Genomic DNA, 23,611 nt, shown 5'->3' with positions numbered 1-23,611 from the left:
TATTCTTTTGGGTCTACAAGCATGCTATAGAGATACTGTCAGCTCTCTATGGCAAATTCCCAAAGCTTGTTTATACACACTCATATTTATACAAAAGTCTGAAATTTTTTCTCAGTCTGATATATAACTGTCTTCCTTTGTATAACAGTTTTCCTTTGATCCCTTGTCCTTGGTTCTTTCTAGTTTGATGATCCATGGAACGCCTTCTGAAAACTCAATATTCCAACATTATCTTACTGATGTTCCTCCTTATCTTGTTGACATCTTCTGGCCATAGCTATTTTTACAAACTTTGTTTCTCAATAACATACTCCTTTTTTGCATGGATGCCGAAATCTAATTAAGCTCTTTTTGCCAGCACACTTGTTCAACATTTTATACTATTTCTAAATTAACTCTTTATATTTAATTTTGCTCTATATTATTCTAGCAGCTTTTTTCAAGGTAATAATCATGCTAACAACAGTTTAAATGGAGAAAGAATACTATTTCTCTTACAGTTTCCCCTTTTTAAATATTTTGAGGAATGGACTAAACTTCAGTTAAAGAAAAGACTGCAATTGTTTCTTCAGCATTGCTATTTACAGCATTTATAATTTTTTTGTTTATTCTTAAACTCATGACTTGTTGAGTTATTGCAACTCTTCATAACCTGCAGCATATAAAACAATTCCAAACTGTCATTATTATGACCCCTAAAACTATCAACACAGGATGTATTAACCAATTTAGCAATTTGGTCCCAGATGATGGCCATCCTGTGAATATGTCCCACCAATTATGGACAGTTTCGGCTTCTGTCTTTGTCTTTTACTATTAACACTGGGTTATTTGAAACCACATATACAAACTGTGGTGCCACTTTAACAATTTGAAGTCAATATTGTCAATTTACACATTTTGTTCAATTTACAAATTTAGATACATTAGTACTAAATTGTAATTTATCTATCAAAGATACGTGCAGTGACTTACTAAATAGTAGGATTCCACTGTGCTTTTAAATGTACAATCTGAGAGATATCTTGTCCAACTAATTTTCATACCAAACGCTTTTAAATCTGCATTTGGTATCTTTAAAACTTGGAAATGTAATATTGAAATGCAATACTGTTTTTTGGTATTGTTGTCCTATCATAGTACAAGTGGATGGTATTTTTATCATTTGATCTGTATCGAGTACTGGCCTATTACCCAAAATGTTAAGTATTTCAACCCATGGTCCATTTCCTTGTATTAGCATGTTGTTTATACAAATAAACAGAGTATTGGTAATAAACATACCCTTTTCTTCCCCTGTTGAGTTTATTCTTATTTTTGTGTTATTGTTTGCACACTGTGACATTTTTGCATGCTGTCTTCCCTTGTCACAACTGTTACATTTTCGAGGTAATGTACAGCATCTAATAGAGACAGAGCTGTTTACTGAAATGTTTATGTCAGTATGCATGCCTGACCTTGTTCAGCTAACCATGTCATTATATTTGTGCTAAATGTTATCCTCCCAAAGGTACATGCTGTGTGCTTTCCACAACTAAAATTGTCTTGTGTTTTATTTTGTATAGCATTTTCCTAACTAAGTTTTATTCATGAAACAACCCTGATTCCCTCTGTTTGGCATTTTTTGATGTTCAGAATGATGCAGAGGAAATGCAGATGCCTGTGTTGAATGCTGCCTGCCTTGGCTTGCAGCTGCATTTTTATCTATAGTCCTTGAAGCATTTTCCAGACACTGAACATTTAGTTTGTCTCAAGCTGTACCAGACTTTGTTACATTGCATGAATGAATGTTGCTTTATTTAAGAACAGTTTAACCCTTTTAATATATGTATGCTAGCAAACAGAAATACATGTATTTAACTGACTATATTATTTTACATATATTATAGCAACAGATGTGTATATGCATTTAACTAGCAAATAGATGTGCACACGCATTTATACAGTTTTAAACATATCACTGTATAAATTCTCTCTGTTTTATTTTAAATACAAAATTGTACTTATTGCTATTAAGTAGAAACACATTGGGAAACAAAATCTTTATTTTTTTATACAGCAAGTTAACAAAGTTTTATATTGTCAACACAGTGATAACAAGCATTACCAGTTATGAGCTGTATTTTGCAATTGCTGAATATGACTCTATACAGTGATGTCCTATTCAGTAATTTATTGACAATGCTTGAGTATTTTATTGCAAAGGCATTGCAGTCTTGTTTTTTGGAAAAAAAAACACATATGTCACAAATATCAAGCTTTGACTTGTTACTATACATATAAATGAATTCCAAAGCAATTTTTGTGAACAGTTAACACTTGAATATAAAATTGTCTATTTACACAGATAAAAAACATGGTTTATACACTGAAGAATGCTGTTTAAACCATTTACTATATACTGTACATAATACACTTGCTTTTACAGATTGTTTTTCCACTTGTACATACATGGCTGTAATGTACACTTAGTCCAGTTTATTTTATATTAGCATAGTTAACTGCTGTTGCTTTAACTGTTCACCAACCAGATTATATTTGTCAGTATTCTGTTTTGCTCACTTTAAAGCTCTTATGCAGTTCTGAAAAAGTGTTTGCATATGTTGTATGAACTTTTTGAACTCACACTGACTGTGTCTTAGAAGTTTATTTGTCAGTTCACCATGAACTTCATCTCTGTTCTTATCTATTTTGTAAATTGTATTGGTTTTATGCCACTTGTGTCTAGCAAGATGTACAGAAGATTCTGTAAATACCTGGCTTGACTGATATTGTAACTGTGAAATTAACATTTTGCATGTGGTGACAAGACATAATGCATCTGGTTGTTTATCATTACTTTTATGACATTGCACACAGAAAGCAGTTTTATATGACTTGCACAATAAACATTTACTGTCATACCAATGATGCTGCTGTTTAAGATACCAGTCAAACATAATGCATTTACATAAAGCATTGACATGAACTTTACCTAGTAAAGTACTACATGTGCTACAGTTACGTTTTTACCAATTTTTAAATTGTGACCATACATGTGCTGGACTATTACTGCTGTTTACCTGAAAGGTGATGTTACATTTTACATTTTTTATGCCATCCATGCTGTAGAATGAGAAACAAAAAGAGAATAACCAGTTTCTGTGTGGAAGGTGGCCAAATCTTCCATTGAGAAAACATGGAAAGGCTCTTGTTGATTGTCCGAAAAGCTGGTCAGATGCAGCTGGCAGATTTAGCTGTGTGAATGTACAGGACCTGTGGAACTTGCAGAGATGCACTGTTGTGCTACTGGATACTGTGCAGAAGAAGGAGGCAAATGTTTGCACTGCAACTGGATGTACTAACTGAATAAAATAAAAAAAAGCTGTAGTTGTCACAAGAAGAAACCATTTGGTCCGTCAACTGTGGCTTGCCATTGAAAAATTATAAGCACGTCTTCTGTTGGTTTCTTGCTGTAACTTGCATTAGTACACATGCATACCACAGTATATTAACCATTTAATGTGACCAACTACTTTATTACTGTATTGTACTAAATACAATGAATACATCGAGACAAGCTGCTTCAGTTAACACATTTTTACTATTACATTTTTCTTTTGGGTCTTAAAGCATGCCGTACAGATACTGTCAGGTCTCTATGGCAAATTCCCAAAGCTTGTTTATACAGACTCATGTTTGTCTTTTCGGCTTTTCCCGGTTTGGGATCGACACTGCGGAACTCCGGTCCGCTAATGATTGGCAGTAGATTTTTTTATGGTGCTGAGTTGCCTGCTCGACACCCAACCTTCAGCGAAGGCACGCCCATTCACGCATGTCTTTCAGAGGCCACTCGACCATGGGGAGGACATGCAGACTCCACACAGAAGGCACTCCAGCCATGAATCGAACAGAAGAACCTCTTGCTGTGAAGCAACAACGCTACTGCTGTACCACCACAAAGTCTGATATTTTTCTCAGTCTGATATATAACAGTCTTCCTTTGTATAACAATTTTCCTTTGTTCCCTTGTCCTTGGTTCTTTGTAGTTTGATGATCCATGGAATGACTTCTGAAAACTAGATGTTCCAACATTTTCTTACTGATGTTCCTCCTTATCTTGTTGATGTCTTCTGGCCATAGCTATTTTTACAAAGCTTGTTTCTCAATAACATACTCCTTTTTCTGCATGGATGCCGAAATTTAATTAAGCTCTTTTTGCCAGCACACTTGTTCAGCATTTTATACTATTTCCAAATTAACCCTTTACATTTCATTTTGCTTTATATTATTCTTGCAGCTTTTTTTTCAAGCTAATAATTATGCTAACAACAGTTTAAATTGACACAGAATACTATTTCTCTTACATCCCTAACAAAGGATTCCTGAGCATCTAATCCCAACCCTAACAGTCACATATCACCACATTCACTTTCACCTTCAAATCTATGCCCACATCCTATATAAAACTACTCTTAAACAAACTTAAACCATGTTCTACTTCTACTGACCTGTCAAGCGAGTACCTTAAAATATCAGCATTGCCTAACTTGTCTCAATCCTTATAAATAGGTCAACCCAGGAATCCCCTTTTCCCTGTACACAAAGGAGCTTAGAAATGAAGCACTGTGAGCACCCCAAAGTTTAGTTAGCTTGAACTGTCAGATAGTGGACAGGGTCCAACTATTCAGGTCAAAACAACCACAAAAAATATGAACGAATAGCCTTTTGAGCTATTAGAGTAAAGCTAAAACACCAAGCAGGAGTAGTAAGAAATATTTGTAAATTAAACTCCAAACAATAGTCAAAACTCTTGTTGCAATCAAAATATCTTCACTTTTGTGAATAAAAACAGCTTCACATTCTTCATACCAAACCAACAAATCTTCTTGCTGCAATTAAAAATAGCTTCACTTCTTAGTAGCAAAACAGCAAATCTTTATTGGGTGAAACTTATATAAATCAGCAGATTATCTGTCTCAGTCCAGATTTCTTGTGCTAAGAGGTTGAGATGTACGGAAACCTCATAACTGAATGCTGATGCTGCCAGGGAAAAGCTTGATCTCTCTCACTCTCTCTCACACATTCACACACATGCACACACACACACACACACACACACACACACACACACACACACACACACACACACACACGCACACATGCACACATGCACACTTTTTTCCTGTTTCATTTATTTTTTACACTTGCTAAACAGCAAAAGTTCTGATTAGCGAGTGTAAAACAATAGCACAATCAATCTCTGTCTCTTACTGTCATACTTACATATAGTCTCACACACACAAACATAAACACACACATACATGCTTTTTTATTTGAATTTTTTTTCTTTTTTCTTTTACACTCACTAAATATCTAAAGCTCTGATTAAAATAATGGCGGCTGTTAGTTTTTTTTCTGTCTGAGCTCCACAGCAGCTTGCTATGCTGCTGTGAAGCACTGGGCTTGTTTTTCAGCAGGCATTACTTGTACATGAATACCCAGCTGGAGAACGTTTGTTCTCTATTCAGGGTTCTGATGTACAGTTCACCCATTCTCTAATCTATTTTAATCTATCTCTACCAGTAGTGTGACTAGAATTCTACTAGTAGTGAGACTGGAATTGGCAGGTACACACCTGTGGCACAAAATAAGGCAATAAAGTTAAATGTTACTTTTAGGAGGCAAAAACTCATTCTATAGTCACCAGCCCATGTATTAAGCAGTGAGATGATTTTTGTCATAATTCTAGTTTAGATTTGTCACTCAACATTTGCTGCGAATTCAGAGCTTGTCTGATGTGACCATACCCCATCTTGGAAGTTCTCAATCATTTGAAAATATGCTGAAAAAAAGGAACATTTGAAGCATCCATTTGGGAATGCATTAGTACTATATGTAAGTATAGTACTATATGTAGCATATGCTGCATCAGCAAATGTAGCACCTTCTGATTGAGTGTGCCTTAGGTCAGGAGAGCCACTCACTACTCAAAGGCCTTTTCAGCTCCAGTTCCTCTTCCCTCCAATGCTTCTCTGAAAGTACAGTCGTGCTATAGCATGTCCAGTTGAGATAAAATGTGTTCATGTGGAGGATGCAAGCCCTTTGGCCTTCACCAGTTTTAAGTGCATTAGTACTAAACCCAGTCCATCTTCTTCCCGCTGACGGAATCATATTTTAACTGTAGTCTGAGGCCTTTTCTGAATCCATGTCAATAGAAGAGATATACACTGTGCTTTTTTTACTAAGGATTCATGAACACTGACAAAATATGCAAATAAGGAAAAACAGTGTATTCAAATCAAAACCAAAGAAAGTCACTTTGTGAATATACTCATCTTCCTTAAATACTGTAACTCCACTGTTACATAATGATGAAAAAGAGCAAACATCCTTATAAAGAAAATATCCATTCCTTGCACATTTCCATCAGTTTGCTACAACAGAAACAACTGCAACATATACTAAGTAGAAATGACACTGTTTTAAAAATAAACATCAACCACTCCACGTATATTAAAATAGACCACTTAGCAAAGTAGCACAACAGCAACACCCTACTTACACTGATAAAACAGTATCTCTATCAGTGGTACTGCATTCCACTACTAAAACATAGTTTTCCGACATACTGGCATTATCATGCAATCCACGACTAAAAGATAAAACTAACAAGTACTGTTCAAGTTCAAACATGTCACAAGATCTGAAGTAAGTTGTCATGTTGGTGATATACTTGCTGATATCTCAGGTTGCAAGTAACTCTTACTGTTTTTTTTTAATTATTTGAGACATTTTCAGGGGTCAATTCATGTTGCTTGGTCTAATTAAATGATTTCTCAGAATTTTAAGTTATACAAGAAAAAGGGATGAAATCAGGTTTACAGAATACAGACTGGTAGGCTCCATAACTTTAACAGTCTGTGCTGCACTGGTTATCTTTCATCCTACCTGAATCTTCACCATACAATCTTCTGGGGATTGAGCAGATTCACACTGGATCTTTGGTACCAAGTTCTGAAGGGTAAAAGCATTTGCCATGTCCTTACATTTCGCCATTTCACTACTGGACTCTGTACACCAACGAAGAGACTGTGGCAGGCCTGCAGCACAGAGAAGAAATAAGGTTACAAGCTTAGCAATCAAATGGTTAAATGGTGTCCCTCCTTTACCTGAACTAGATTATATGAACCTGCTTAAAAAACTGCTGCAGGCCCAACTGCTACTATGCAGGGAGATTAATTGCATTTATTGTGTTCATCACTGGTAATTCAAACATAAAATATGAGAAATGGCAATCAGAGACAAACAAATGAGAACCGAGTTTTTAGAAATCGCTGTCCTCTACATTCCTGTGCTCCCTGCCTCCTCCTCTTCTATCTTCTCTTTAATGTCTTTCCTCTTCTGATAATCTAGCATCTTGTCCCCCATAGCTGGATGGTCATCAGTCTTAATTATTGCCTACTACTATGTATATTTGCAGTGGTCATGCAGATGCTAATAAAGCACATTCCAGCATATATATGGCTAGATTCATCGTTTCAGTGTAAAAAAATAGTAAGTGTTGAAATTCAAACATCCATGTAAATATTACTTTATTTAAAATATTATAAAATAGTGCAAAACCATCAGCTAAATATTATGACAGTTAACTCTTTCTATATGTGCTATTGTAAACCCATGTTTTGTGAAAGAAACAAGTGATGAATAACCAGAAAGGAGAATGTGAGATGGTATCTTTAGGACTGGTTTTGTTAAAAATGCTTGTTAAATATGTCAGTTTGTCAGGCACTAAACCAATTCATACAAATATTAATCACTATATAAACTTCTTAAGGTTATACGTTCTCATCTTCAGTCTTACCACCTACAATAATTTCCTGTTTTTAATCATTTTACCAAGCGTTGTTAGATAGCACCTACCTGATGGTGGGTGTAGAAGGATAAAGCACCCACCTATGGCTCAGATGACCTGGCAATGATTAGTGACTCGGGCATCTGATAGAGCTGGCAGGGTGAATTCACATGTCCATCCAGGGGGGTGGAGAACATTGTGGATGGTTAGTTGTTCTACTGAGTCCTGATGGAGGCTAGGCTGGGCATGTGGGAAGGTGAGACAGCATAATTGCTTTTTAGCCTTATGATTCCAGGAGGGATGCTGATTGGAAAGAATATTGTTGTTAGATCAGGCTGAATGCCTGTGTTTTTCCAGGGGTTAATGACAGGGAGAATTTTAAGGTTGTTTTAAGAAATAAGAGATTAAATCATTGAAGTAAATGGGTCATGTGATTTTTAATGACTGTATTTATTGGTTGTGATTTGGATATGCAACTTGATCTGATGAAGTTCAGGTTTTGAATGAAGGCGCTTACCAGTTGTGCATTTTGTTTTTTAATAAAGTGGATTGTGTTTAGCCATTTTACTTTCAGCTGTTTTTATTTGCTAGATGTACCTATCTCTCCAGTATGACCTGTACATGTCAAAGGTTAGGTTAAGTTCCTTGGAGTGAGTGACCCTTGTGTAGTTTGATTTACAAATGTATAGCATTTCCATTAGGGCCAGGTCAGAGACTGCCCTGTAAGCTAGGTACAGATCACCCTTTAGCAACCTGTAAAAGACAGAATACAGTGTTAGGGCTTTCAGTCTTTCTGTGTAAGACTTGTTTTGTGTACCCTGTAATATCTTGGTGAGAAACCTCTGTGGACTTTCCAATTGTTGCAGGTGTCTGGTGAGGTACATGCAAAAGGGACCATTGTACTCAAGTTATTGGTTTGATGAGGGACGAATATAATGGAATTATAACATCCTTAGATCTAGATGCGATGCTTTTACATATACAATGTGCCACACAGAAGTATGTCCTTACTACTGTGGATATGTGATGATCAAAGTTCAGATTGGCATCAACCTGAGTACCCAGATCAGATACCACTGGGTCAACACTTAATGGGGGTGCTGTCTACAATGTAATTATCAGGGATGTCAGCTTTCCCAAAGGGAATAATAATGAATTTTTTTTGCACTTAGCTTTAATCCATGGTTTGGCACTAATCATTTGTCTGAGTTAACACTGTCTGCAATATATTAACATCATTGGGGGACTCAGTGATTGCTCCAAATTTGCAATTGTTAGTTAACTTAGTCTACCACAGGCCGTCCAAGTTTGCCTGGACTTGTGAGAAATAAATTCCAAAGAGTAAGGGGCCCAGCACAGAACCTTGTGGTATGTCACTGGTAACTGGTCTTTTGCTAGACATGAAGTCACCCACTTTGACAGTATATGCTCTATCAGTGAGCCATTTGGCTACCCATCTGGTAATGTAGGGGTTAATTGCCAATTGGGTAGCCAACTGGCTCACTGATAGGGCCAGTGAGCCACTTGGTTACCCATCTGGTAATATAGGGGTTAATTGCCAACTGGGAAAGTTTTTTTATAATACCTGAGTGGGGGATTGTGTCAAATGCCTTGGCCAGGTCAAGGTAGGAAGTATACACTGTCTTTCCCTCATCTAGGGCCTTGGTGAATTTCTCAAAGAAGTCAACCATGTTTGACAGGCATGATCTACCTTCAACGAATCCAAACTGGGGTGGGTCCAGAGTCTGGAGATTACCTATGTTCTTGTTAATAAGATCCATAATGATTCTCTCCATGGCTTTACAGATGAGGCTAGCAAGCTAATGGGCCTATAATTCCCATAGTCAGTTGATGGTCCCCCTTTGTGCAGTCATCTTACTGTTGCTGTCATCCATTCTGCTGGAACACAGCCATTTCACAAGCTGTGGTTAAACAGGGATCCAAGTGAATTTACTAGGTCATGGTTTAAGTTGTTTAAAAGGCAACCTGGCATGTTGTCTGGTCCTATTGATGCTGTGTTTTTGGCCTTGGAGAGCACAGAGTTGACCTGCTCACTTCAGATAATAGACTCAGGAAGGGTGAAAGATATACTTTGAGGGATGACTGGATGGGATTGGTGGGTGAAGTTTGCTCCAAATATGTCAGCTAGCAGGTTAGCTATTACCTCCCGTTGCATATGGGTGGTGCCATCTACAACCAGTTCAGCATATAGCTGGCTATTCCCTTTTAGATTTTGGATGTAGTTAAAGAATGCCTTGTGAATATCCTTAGCTAGGGTGGCTATTTCTATTTGATAATTACCTTTGGAGGACCTAACAAGATCTCTAATTTGTTTGGTTAAGCTAGAGAGGGATTTCTTCCTCTGCTGAGCCAGTTCCCTCTCATTCTTGGACATTAGTTTCTTTCTCTTGTTGAATAGCCTGTTTACACTAGGGGTCCACCAGGGTGGCTTGTTTTTTCAGCAAAACCTGGTTTTAATCCAGTCAGGTACAGCCAAATGTATACAACTGCTTAAGTGGTTATACAGGGCTTTGGTGTACACCTCTGCATAGAATTCTGTGTTATCTGCTTTCGAGGGGGCTTTGAAATTTCTTATACCATCTCTTAGTAGAAGATAATTTGTCTTTGAAAAATAGGTAAGCATTTTTGAGCTTGATGGTTATCTGGTCTTATAATTACATCATACAAGACTGATTTATGGTCCGATCTTACCAGGGAGGATACCTCATGGGGGGTGCAATGCTTTCCCGTGTTAGTCAGTACTATGTCCAGGACATTTGAGCCTCTTGTGGGTGTGCTGACTAGCTGTTTCAGAGTATTTGCATTGACCAAGAACCTCTGAGCCAGCATGTTTGTGGTAGTGTGTTTCCCAGTCGGTGGTAGGATAATTAAAATCACCCATGAGTAAGGCATTGGGCTGTATGGAAAGTGACTCCAGTAAGTCCAAATATGAGGTATGCTTTTCCTGTTTCATGGTGGAGGACCTATAGCTATATATGATGTGGTAGAGGGCATTGCCTATAGTTAATCGGACAAGGAGTAGCTCAAGAGAGTCATATTGTTTGATTAGACTAGAGGTATACTTATCCTTAATGAAGATGGACACACATTCTCCTTTGGTTATTTCATGCTTAGTTTGTGGTCTGAATCCATGGAAAGCACTGTAGCCCTGCACAGCCAGGGTGCTTTCCACACATTTGAACCATGTCTCTGACTGCACAGATGTCGGCAGCTTCCAAAGTAAGGCATGCTTCCAGGGAGTGCAATTTTTTGTTCATAGTTTCACAGAGTCATGGGTAAGTAATTTTAAGCCTAGTCAATTTCCCTCAAAGTTGAGGATCAAGCCCTGTACCTTGTGTCTCTAAGGTAAACACCTTAATCATTATGGCAACCCTCCCACTTAGACTCCTAGCACTAAGCAGCAGTGCCTTGAGTTTATCTAGAAGGGATTTTGTTATGTTGGGAGGTTGGTTATTTTGACATTGCCTAAAAAAGGTACAACAGGGGTGGCTAATGCCTTTGTCAGTATCCAAAAGCCTAGAGAATACAGGTGCAGACCATCTCTGACAAAGCAGCATGGCCTGTCGACCATGTATTTCTAGGCTGACAAATATTGGATCCCCTTGGCTTGACACCAGAAGCTAAGCTACTTGTTAAAGTCAATCATTGTTTTGTTTGTATTGTGGCATCATCCTTGGAGAAGATAGAATTTTGCTTAAGACTAGGCTTACACCTGCCTGTGACACATAGTCTCAGAGCTCAGTCATGTCTCTCTTCATATAGTCCAGTGAGATATGTCTCAATTCATTCAGCCCCACATGGACTAAGACAGAGTCATACCGGTATTTGTGGCTGAGTGAATTGAGTGCTTGAGTGATTTGACGGATCCTGGCACTTGGCAGGCAGCTAACCGTAACCCGCTCCTTATTCAGCCTGGTGAGGGGAACATCTGTGTGTCTCACAATGGAGTCACCTTTGAGCAATACATTAGGTTTTGTGGTGTTAAGCCTTATGGGCTTATTTGTTGAGATACTGATATGTGTTATTATGTGTTGTGGTTGTTTTTGCATTGTTATGTGTGTAAGTGGTTTCCCTTTGGGAGGCCTCTAATCTTTTGGTAAGTCACTAGTGAGTACCTCCGCATATGTGGGTTTTAAGTGCTGTGTCCTTATTTAGTGTGTGTGTGTGTGTGTGTGTGTGTGTGTGTGTGTGTGTGTGTGTGTGTGTGTGTGTGTGTGTGTGCGTGTGTGTGTGTGCGTGTGCGCACACTGACAACCTGTTTGGCATTTGATTTCTCCTTATGTGAGAGTCTTGCTTCCAATTTCATAGTGTAACTACATGTCTCACATAAAGTATTTGTTTGTTTCAGGAGTAAGTGGTTGTCAATATACATGAGGCAATTGCTATATTGCCTCAGAATGCTCATGTCTATCAGGCTGGCAGAAAGATGATGGGAAAGTGCCCATCCATGACAGCAGGCTCTTACTGTATGTTTTATTAGAGAACAGAATGGGTTAATTTGAGAGGAATGTGCTTGTAGCACCTAGATTACAAGATGGACCTATAATTTGTGTAGGCTAAGGATAATTAATAAGGGAATGCTGCTCAGGCTTTTGCATCTACATAGGGCACTACTAACTGCCACTGTGTGAAGAGCAGCATCGCAGAAATGCAAGGCTTAAATATGAGCAAAGAGAAACAAGTTTTAAGCTAACTATCAATCAGGAAAGCACGCACTAAGCCTTCCACCGATAATCTCCAACTCAGACAAGTTAGATCACCACACTTCTGCTAGAAGGGTGCAGAAAAACACCTTTGTAATGTAAAATAGCTGGTTTAGAGCCCAAGTGTGATAAGACCACACAAACTATTTACAACAGTCTTACAAGTAACAGATGCAATGTAATACAGTGCAACTGACTACTTAAGCCAGCAGCAGACAGTACGTGTTTTTTTTGTTCAAAACTGCTGAAGCACAGTCACGGTATATAAGAGAAGTGCAAAAAATACTTAAAACCTTTTTGTGTGCTTCCCAGCTCAGATAGACCAGGTAAACACCTACTGCTGCTAGATGAATAATCCCAATCCTCCGAATATAAAAGCACAATAAAAGAGTGTCCAGAGTGAAATGCTACCACAAACAAATAAACCTAAAAGATACAAAATACTATCCCAAACACACATAAAGATACGGATACAGCAGTGCACTTTAAGAAGCATATAAACGTGTGATTATTCAGTAAAAGTATTTTGATTTGTATAAACAAGCGAAGAGCCACTCAACTGTACAGAATTTATAAAGGCACTAAAAACAAGATAAGCTGATTAATAAGCTCTCCAGCCAATAAAACTACATGCAAAAATCTCAAATGTTTCACCAACCTAAACAAACCAGGCTACCTCCCAGTGCACTAAATGAAAAATCCACAGATCTCCTGATGTAAAAACAAGTGTTTGCTAGAGTGTAAAAATACTTTATCCAGCAGCTAGCTAGTTAATGAATTTAGAGTAAGTAAAACAGTAGAACAGACAATAATGAGGCAAAATGCACTTTTTCAATATAAGCACAAGGAAAGGCAAATAAATAATTCAAGACATCAACAGCAGTGTAGAAAGGGAGGAGCTTTCAAAGCTCAATTTACAGTAGGGGAGGGCAGCTTAAAATCACCAGGTTTAAAAAGCAGATCAACAAAGGGGAGGATGGGTGGGAAAAACTAGTGGGAATCACCAGCAGTGCTTTAGTTGATGCAGGCTTGAAATCTTTTTAGAAAAGACAAAGGCCCAGAAATTCACTGTGCATATAAGTATCACTCAAGAGACAATTTAACCAATGAAAAAATGTTTGAAATGTGCAGCCTAGATAATTTGTATGTCTCTCTTATGGTGAGTCAACCCTACCTCATTTTCCATAGGGTGTATCAACCCTACCTCATTTTCATATATTAGCAAATGGAAAAGGTTTTCTAGTTGAAGCCAACAAAACCAGCACCCATTCAGTGGTAGATATTTTCTGGTTTTATAATATCTGTGTGAGTTGCTGTCCTATGACCTTTTTTAATCCTCTGTGAAGGTTTAGTTATTGGCTACTTTAGCATATCTGCCCATGGAGCGTCCTCTTTCAAGGCACTCTTATGTCAAAGTGTTCTTGAAAGAGGGTTTGCCTAAGAGGTCTCCAAGTAAACTGGGGGTCCCTCCTAGGGATCTTAATTTTTTTGTTAGAGAAGCTAGCAATTGTTCCATTTGAACCAGATTACCTGGCTAACTTGAGATTCTTAACACATAAAACAGTTTCACTGATTGCTTTGACCTCTGCAAAATGGGTATACCGAATTACTGGCTCTTATGATGAGTCAACCCTACGTCATTTTCCATAGGGACAGGGATTCTTTGAGAACTAATCCTTTTATGCCTAAAGTGGTATTTGAGTTTGCTTTAAGCCAAACTATCAATCTCCATGTTTTCTTTCCTGAACCCAAAAACGAGGGAAAAAAGATACACCATACTTTAGATGTTCACAGACAACAAAGGTACTATCTTGACCGAACTAAATCTTTCAGATCTTCAGATCAATTGTTCATTTCTTGTGAAGGTAAAAGGAAAGGACAACCTGTGTCAAACAGATTATTTCCAAATGGTTATCTAAGGCTATTACCTTTTATTATATTCACCATGACAAATCTATTCCAGGCAGAGTCAAGGCCCACTCTAAAAGGGAATTTGCTTCATCTATGGCTTTTTAGAAATAGTTGGATTCTAGAAGTATTGTAGAAGCTGCTTCATGGTCCTCTCTACTTACTTTTACAAAGCACTATAAGCCTGATTCCTTCTCTAGGTCTTGATCAAGCTTTGCTAGGACCATTCACCAGGGGCTCCTGGAACCTTCTACTTCCTCCTACTCCTCCCAAATATAGTTAGCTATGGTAATCTACCCATATAGTCAAGGCTTCTTCAGCAATGATCCACATGAAGAACACAGTACAGTTGTGTAAGCTGAACTTACCATAACAGTAGCTGTTCGAATGGTCACTGATGCAGAAAATGTTGAAGGAGAAAATTATAGTAAATTACTTGTTCTAACATCTAGATATCAGAAGATAATGCAAGTGATCGGCTCAACTAACTAAATGCTATCTGTGTAAAGTCTCTGCATTATTACAGTCAGTAGTGTAAAGCAAAGTTAATTGTTTTCCTTAAAATATTACAAAACAGAGAGTAGTTAGATAAATTCCATATAGTTGAGGCTACATTATAGAAGGCACCCTCATCTCCTAAAAGACGAATGCTGATCTCTTTAGACAACACCATCTGTTTGAAATATGAGCGAATGAACTGATAGCTTTTCTCTGAGCAGTAAACACAGGTCCATACAGATAGGTTTGAAAACCAGGGTGGATAACATTAATGTGGGTTGACTGATACTACAGAGTTTATGCTCTTTGAAAGATTATGCTGCAGCATCCTAAGATCAAACGGGGTAGTCAAATGATACATTTATACTGAGAGTCATTTGAGGATTTATGACTGCCCTGCAACTAGGGAAAGCATTAAATACTAATTTCCAAGGGGGTTGGGTCCTGTGAACAGTTCACCTGGCTGCTTAGTAAATAAGACACTGTGAAGTGTCTAATTACAGAAGATACAGTAAGTGTTGCAAAGTTAATTTCTTACTATTCCCCAGGGCACCCACAGCTTTTAAATGAAACTCCTAACACCAGAACAGAGTCTAAAATGTTGATTAAATTGTTATTCAGTGTATGGCTCTTTCATAGGTTCATAGGTTCATACTAGGCTATCTGCCCGAGGGCATTTACAAGCCTAGCCCATAGTTTTGTGGCTTACGCCACCCCTTTAGTATGGGGAACTATACCCATTATTTTGCTGTGCCTCTGTTGAGCAGTGACACTGAGGTAATCCCTGGGGTATATCTGCGATCTCCCATCCATTGGTCAAGATTTCTCTTGAACAAGGCCAGCGAGGTGCTCTGCCTCACATATACCGGGATTTTATTCCACAGCATAGGGAGTCTTTGGGTGATGAATCTATCCCTCCAGCACGTCCTATTAATAGCCGTGTCGAGGTTTAAGTCTCCCGCCCTTGTGGCTCTGACGGATCTAGATTTTTTGAGGTGAAGCATATTCATCAAATCTGGGTTTGACATGGCCTTGTATGTTAGGCAAAAGTCACCTCTGAGCAAGCGGTAAGCGACTGAATAGAGCTGGAGTTCTTTCAGTCGGGCAGCATAGGACAGATGTTTGAGACCCTTTATCCTTTTGGTGAGGAACTTTTGTGGCCTCTCCAGCTGCTCTAATGCAACTAAACACAGTAAAATGATCAAATTATTTTAGTACAGCACATCCTGAATGCCTGTTAATAGTGGAATAAAAAAATCAACAGTGCATATTCTCCCATAGATGATATTCTAGTATGTTGCTATTGCAAAAGATCTCACAGCCCTTATCAAAAAGGGAGGGTGAATTTCCCCAGTACCTTGGCCATATTCCCTCTAGTCAGTATGGATACTACCATTCAGTAATTACCCAACAACATGGTAACTGCATGCTCTTTTACCACCTGTCATGGTTCAGGAAGTTTGAGCATGCCAGCACTGTTTGTTAAAACTAGAAACGAGGCACATCCAAACTATGAGCATCCATGATACTGTTAGCAGAAGCACAAACTTAAATACTGGCCATGCTAAAGATACCATATTGATTTTGATAAGTGCCACAAAATGATTAACATCCACCCAAACTGCCACCAGCTCAGTTAAGGGGCCTGTCATTTTAGGGTCTTAGGAGTATAGCACCTTCCTCCATATATATCCAGGAATCTTGTAGTAGGCTAAAACCCACATACCCACATAAAACCCACAGATCTTCTGGGGCTTTGATTTACAGTTCTCAAAAGATAAAATGCCATTTTCAAGTGATGAGATCCTGGAATTATGCCAGTGATTTTTAAATGTAATTTCTGGTCATTACTGCAAATTCATTTTTATTGGATTTATACAAATAAAATTTTAAAAGGACTTTAGGTACAAAACAGTCAATAAAGCAAGCTTGACAGTGTTATACAAAGTAGCTATGAGAAGAAATACAGGCTGTGGTGAATGACTGTGAAAAGCCAAATTGCACGAAAACCCTATGTTTTTTACAATCCTCAGACTGATCAGATTTAGGATTTACTGGCATATTTTCCCAGAAAATGTAATATGAGTGTCCCTGCTGATCTTCTCAGCCCCAAAGATAAGGGTGTTACATCTTCAGCCAGGAACATTGTTATTTACTGATTTTTTTTTTTTTTTTTAGCACATGACAACTGGACTGGTATTGCCTCCTGTTTAGTTCTACCTCTGCTCTTATGCAGGGGCATAGCTAAGATTTTGAATGACACACTGTCTAACAGAATGTAACCCCTTCTTTATGACCCCCACCTCAGACAGCACGTTTCTGGTCATGAATAGAAAAACAAATTGAAATAATGGGCTTAAGCAAAAAAGAAAACATAATCTATAACTTAATAAAACAGAAACATGGTAAAATGGCTTTTTAAAAAGGTTTAATTGTAGCACATCTCATTGTATAAAATTATTAGAGAATGTGTATGCTTTGAAGTACATGGTATATGCTTGGTTATACCCTTGCTCCTGTCTGACAGTGTCATCTACTGTGTTAGGCTGTATCTACATGTTTTTTGTATTACTCCTTGGTCATGTTTAAACCATTAACTCCTATTTAAATTTGTAAGACCAGTTCCCCCAAATGCTTTAAGAAGTGCAGCCCCTTGAAATTACTGCTGTCTGACCCCCTCCCCCCCAAAAAATACAATATTGGAGAAAACTAGAAATATATATTGTAGTTTAGGTGCAAGCTATCTGGGTCTCTTGCAAGAGGCTGCAAATTTTAGACAAATGTTATTTTGCTCTTTCCAGTGATCTCCTAGTGAAAGTGCTTGTTTCAAGCGAAATAGCCTTATGTGTTTTATTTTACCATCCCTTAGGGAGCTCAGCTGATGCAATACATTTGCAGGAACCATCTCTCTTCACAAACTTGGCGCACTTTCCTGCTTACTCAAAACTAACCTGTACGTACCTGGTCACTCAAAAAATATATGTTAAATTCATCAATAAAATAATCATTGAATACAGCAATAAAAGAAACAGTTACTGGAATATTTTCTCTGTCTGACACCTTTAAATGTATAACCATACTCAAAGTTGTACCGTATTTTGAAAACAATTCTAATGAAACCAGTTTTCTCTGGGATTATATTTAGTATTTGGATGTTGCAGACTTGCCTCAGAAAACATTTTCATTTATTTCTAAACCTACTATTTCTAATACTGACTGAGTACTACTCAAAATACAAGCTCATATGGAATGAATGCTATGTTTATTGAAGTACGCTTGACTTGTTTCAGCAAATTAAAATAATTGTTTTCCGAAAGTGTATTGTTGCAAGTCATGAGTGCTTTTTGAACCCTTAGCTAAACAATACGCATTTCTTACTGAAGAATTCAAGGGAACATTCTTAGAATTATTTATACTTCTGTAAACAAAGAAAAACATGTGCACACTTTTCAGTTAGTGATAGATAAGAGTTGCACAAAGTACTGTACATATCTTAATTATATGACGGCAGCATGGAATGTTGGATCAACCCAACCATTCAGCAGGCATGCAATAAGCCAAATGCTTGCTTAACCTGAAACAATGTGATGGTCTTGCAGACATCAAGAGCCATTCACTGCAAGTGTATACATAAAACTGAGCTGAAGATATGGGATTTCATCAGTTGTCCTGTTCACCTGCTTGGTACAGGATCCCACAAAATAAATGTAACTTTCTCATGCCCGGAGGCTTCCCCTACAAAGACCTACACATTTACCAAACTGTAATAACACTAAATGAAGTATGATAAGTGATATAATAATGTATCCCTCTTCAGAATGTCAGCACCTAGGGAAAGTCTGGTATATCAGCATATTGGCAGAGGGTCAACAGAACATTAAATACTTAAGAGCAAACAGGATAAACGTATTGTCATCTGCTGCAGTCAAGCAAATATAATGCAAACAATAACAATGACACTAGACTTCCCATTGAAATTCAGGACTCTCAATGGTAAGCCCAGAAATTCCAGGAAAAAATGGACTGCAAATATAGAAAAGGAACAACTATTAAACATCACTTTCCTCCTTTAAACTTGTCCTTGTTCTTTCTCCTTGCACTCCAAGTCCATCACATACGCTGAACTTATTTTTACAAACTCTAACATCATCATATCTTGGAAAAATGGAATATTCTGACAACTGGCAATCACGGACTTTGATCTGTCAGTCTCCAATTCAGATAGTTACCATGATACTATCACTGCAGCACTGATGAAAGTTTTAATAATATTTGGTTTTCAAAGAGTTGTTACATTTATTAGTTTGGTTAACATATAAGCAGTAAATATTTAACACGAACTGCATGACACATTTTTGGTTTTGGCTTAAAAGTAGTTTTAAGCATAATGGATTCAAATTGACATATACAATAGTTAAGCAGTACATAGATATAACGATTTTAAGAGGTCAGAGTTCACCTGTATCAACCTGTAAGGGCCCTGCCTAACTTTAAACATATGTAATGATTCCAGTCCCCTTTTTCATTCAGTCTTGCAGCTTTTAAGTTCTGTGGAGCAGGTAAACTGGAGAGGAAAGCAACAGAAGTAGTGAATGCCAAAGGCTGCCGTCCACTAGCATTCATAAAAGAAGCTTTCACATGTGCAGCAGTTTTATAACAGTATGTATATTGCTTGTATTTCTGTGGAGCTTTTTTCCCTGGGCCTCTGCTGAAAATGGGCTTCTGGCCCAGTCGGACTTTCCCGGTAAACAAATGTAAATACATAAATAAATAAATAATAAGTCTTGCCACCTATTCCCTCAGTGTCCTCCAACTCACAACCACTAGAACAGCCCCATTCAAAAGACTGAACCAGAAGCCAAGTAATAAATTACCGCATCAAACTAATAGACATGCACAGTACAGAAAAACTGAAAATCTAAGTAGCAGACGAAGTTTGTCTGAAGTTGTAACGTCTAATTTATTGGAAAGAATAACTATAACATAGTTGAAACCAAGGAGGAAAAGTCTAGACTATTTTCTATCTTAAAGGTACAATTTTTCATTTTAAATACTAAATCTTTAAATAATTTTGTGATAGTACAAACAATCAACACTGTCAGTAAACTATCTACACTCCTAAAACATAAGCTTGCAGTAAGCCTATTCCACTGCTGTTTCTGACCTTGTAAAATTAAAGTAAGGACATGTTTTCATTCTTCGAGATCGTGCAGCCCTAGGACTAGAATATAAGAGTTTTGACACTATGGGGGAGTACAAGTCTGTTTTTATCTATAAAGTAATCATTTAATTCACATTTTAATAGCGGTGTTGTCTTCTGTCATTTGGGTTTTTTTGTAGTTTTTCATACTGATATTTTCTGTCCTATGTTCAGTCATTTTACCATCACCATTTAAATATGTTCTAGTGAGATTCTATTCCTTCAACTAATATGTGAAGACCAGAATGTGTACTAAAAGGCCAAATATGAAATAAGTAAGCATTTTCCAACAGTAATCAAATTTACATCACAACTGTTTTCTAAATGTTGTACTTATTATAAATTGTCAGTGCCTGCTAACAATAGCAAGAATTCTGATTGCGGGGGGGCCTGGCCAAGATGCCAGTCTGATAGCAGCAGAAATCCATAGCTCTGCTTAGATTTTAATATCCTGACAGGAAATATACTTTAATTTTTAGAAAAATCTAACTAAAAGTATACTAAAAGTCAGATCAACAGACTCTATTTTCTAAAAAAACACACAGTCAAAAGAATTTTTTAATTATTCCTGTCAAGAAGTTTTCTACTGGAGATCTCAAGATGAGCAACTCGAAGAACCCAGACCAGGAGAGTGCAGTGAAGAAAGAACTACATCTTATAATAACAAACATCCAAGAACTGTCACTAAAAACATGAGCAACGTGAAGAACCCACACCAGGAGAGTGCAGTGAAGAAAGAACTACATCTTATAATAACAAACATCCAAGAACTGTCACTAAAAACATGAGCAACGTGAAGAACCCACACCAGGAGAGTGCAGTGAAGAAAGAACCACATCTTATAACAACAAACATCCAAGAACTGTCACTAAAAACATGAGCAACGTGAAGAACCCACACCAGGAGAGTGCAGTGAAGAAAGAACTACATCTTATAATAACAAACATCCAAGAACTGTCACTAAAAACATGAGCAACGTGAAGAACCCACACCAGGAGAGTGCAGTGAAGAAAGAACTACATCTTATAATAACAAACATCCAAGAACTGTCACTAAAAACATGAGCAACGTGAAGAACCCACACCAGGAGAGTGCAGTGAAGAAAGAACTACATCTTATAATAACAAACATCCAAGAACTGTCACTAAAAACATGAGCAACGTGAAGAACCCACACCAGGAGAGTGCAGTGAAGAAAGAACTACATCTTATAATAACAAACATCCAAGAACTGTCACTAAAAACATGAGCAACGTGAAGAACCCACACCAGGAGAGTGCAGTGAAGAAAGAACTACATCTTATAATAACAAACATCCAAGAACTGTCACTAAAAACATGAGCAACGTGAAGAACCCACACCAGGAGAGTGCAGTGAAGAAAGAACTACATCTTATAATAACAAACATCCAAGAACTGTCACTAAAAACATGAGCAACGTGAAGAACCCACACCAGGAGAGTGCAGTGAAGAAAGAACTACATCTTATAATAACAAACATCCAAGAACTGTCACTAAAAACATGAGCAACGTGAAGAACCCACACCAGGAGAGTGCAGTGAAGAAAGAACTACATCTTATAATAACAAACATCCAAGAACTGTCACTAAAAACATGAGCAACGTGAAGAACCCACACCAGGAGAGTGCAGTGAAGAAAGAACTACATCTTATAATAACAAACATCCAAGAACTGTCACTAAAAACATGAGCAACGTGAAGAACCCACACCAGGAGAGTGCAGTGAAGAAAGAACTACATCTTATAATAACAAACATCCAAGAACTGTCACTAAAAACATGAGCAACGTGAAGAACCCACACCAGGAGAGTGCAGTGAAGAAAGAACTACATCTTATAATAACAAACATCCAAGAACTGTCACTAAAAACATGAGCAACGTGAAGAACCCACACCAGGAGAGTGCAGTGAAGAAAGAACTACATCTTATAATAACAAACATCCAAGAACTGTCACTAAAAACATGAGCAACGTGAAGAACCCACACCAGGAGAGTGCAGTGAAGAAAGAACTACATCTTATAATAACAAACATCCAAGAACTGTCACTAAAAACATGAGCAACGTGAAGAACCCACACCAGGAGAGTGCAGTGAAGAAAGAACTACATCTTATAATAACAAACATCCAAGAACTGTCACTAAAAACATGAGCAACGTGAAGAACCCACACCAGGAGAGTGCAGTGAAGAAAGAACTACATCTTATAATAACAAACATCCAAGAACTGTCACTAAAAACATGAGCAACGTGAAGAACCCACACCAGGAGAGTGCAGTGAAGAAAGAACTACATCTTATAATAACAAACATCCAAGAACTGTCACTAAAAACATGAGCAACGTGAAGAACCCACACCAGGAGAGTGCAGTGAAGAAAGAACTACATCTTATAATAACAAACACCCAAGAACTGTCACTAAAAACATGAGCAACGTGAAGAACCCACACCAGGAGAGTGCAGTGAAGAAAGAACTACATCTTATAATAACAAACATCCAAGAACTGTCACTAAAAATGGACAAATTTGAAAACAAAATGGATATTATCAAACAAGAATGAATGCAATAAACAACTGGAACTTCTAAATGGAATAGTAAAAAAAAACAATCTGAACAGATTCTTGCCTTAGAGGAAAAGTACAGTTGTGTACCTACCATAAATGTAGATGTTCGAGTGTATTCACTGTTGCAGTCATTACAATTGGGTTATCCTGCTGGCAGGCTACCCGCAGTCGGCCCGAGTTCCAAAGTCTAGGTCCGGCGTCGGTTGCTGTCACCTCCTCCCTGATGTCAGTGCACTAGGGGTACAGAAGATGCAGCCGACGCCATTTTCTTCAGTTTTGCTTGCCTCAGATGTCAGGTGCCCCTAAAATGGTAGGCTAAATTATGCCAATAAGCATGCATGCACACAAAACAACTTTTCCTTCATCTACAAGCAAATAAACCACATAGGTTGTATAGAATAGAGAAGTACAGATAAGTCCCAGCAAAGGAAAAGGGGGATCTTGGGAGGGTAACCTGGACTGCAACAGTGAATACATTCGAACATTTACATTTATTGTAGGTACACAACTGTACTAAGTTCATCGTGTTTCACTGTTGCAGCCATTACAATTGGGTTGAATCCCAAAGCTAAGGTTGGGTGGCTGGTGCTAAATAGGATTAGGAGAGGCTATCAGGCCCTGCAGAACTGCAGTGGCAAAGTCTGCCCTGGATTTAGAGTAGAGAGGTAAGTGATAGTGCTTTGTAAAAGTATGCACTGAACTCCAAGTTGCAGCCTCTAAGATGTCTTTGGTTGGTACTCCTCTGAGGAAGGCTGCTGAAGTGGCTGCTGCTCTGGTTGAATGTGGCCTAATGCCCTTAGGCACTGATTTGCCATGCTGTGAATAGCAGAAATAAATGCAGTGGCCTATCCACTTTGAAATAGTCTGC

The 23,611-nt window shown here is 37.9% G+C and overlaps 1 protein-coding gene across 2 annotated transcripts in view; it reads right to left on the bottom strand.

Annotated features, from left to right (window-relative positions):
* The window catches only part of MELTF (melanotransferrin), a 592,427-nt gene that overhangs the window by 428,176 nt on the left and 140,640 nt on the right, over window positions 1-23,611 (bottom strand). For both annotated transcript variants that reach the window (XM_044070717.1, XM_044070716.1), the window contains exon 2: window positions 6,931-7,082. In XM_044070717.1, the coding sequence (XP_043926652.1) occupies window positions 6,931-7,082 (152 nt within the window). The remainder of the gene's footprint in view (window positions 1-6,930; window positions 7,083-23,611) is intronic.

This window comes from Protopterus annectens, chromosome 4.part1 (assembly GCF_019279795.1).
Source record: "Protopterus annectens isolate FY-2018-M chromosome 4.part1, PAN1.0, whole genome shotgun sequence".
Lineage (NCBI taxonomy): Eukaryota > Metazoa > Chordata > Ceratodontiformes > Protopteridae > Protopterus > Protopterus annectens.
This window is presented reverse-complemented; position numbering and strand designations above follow the sequence as displayed.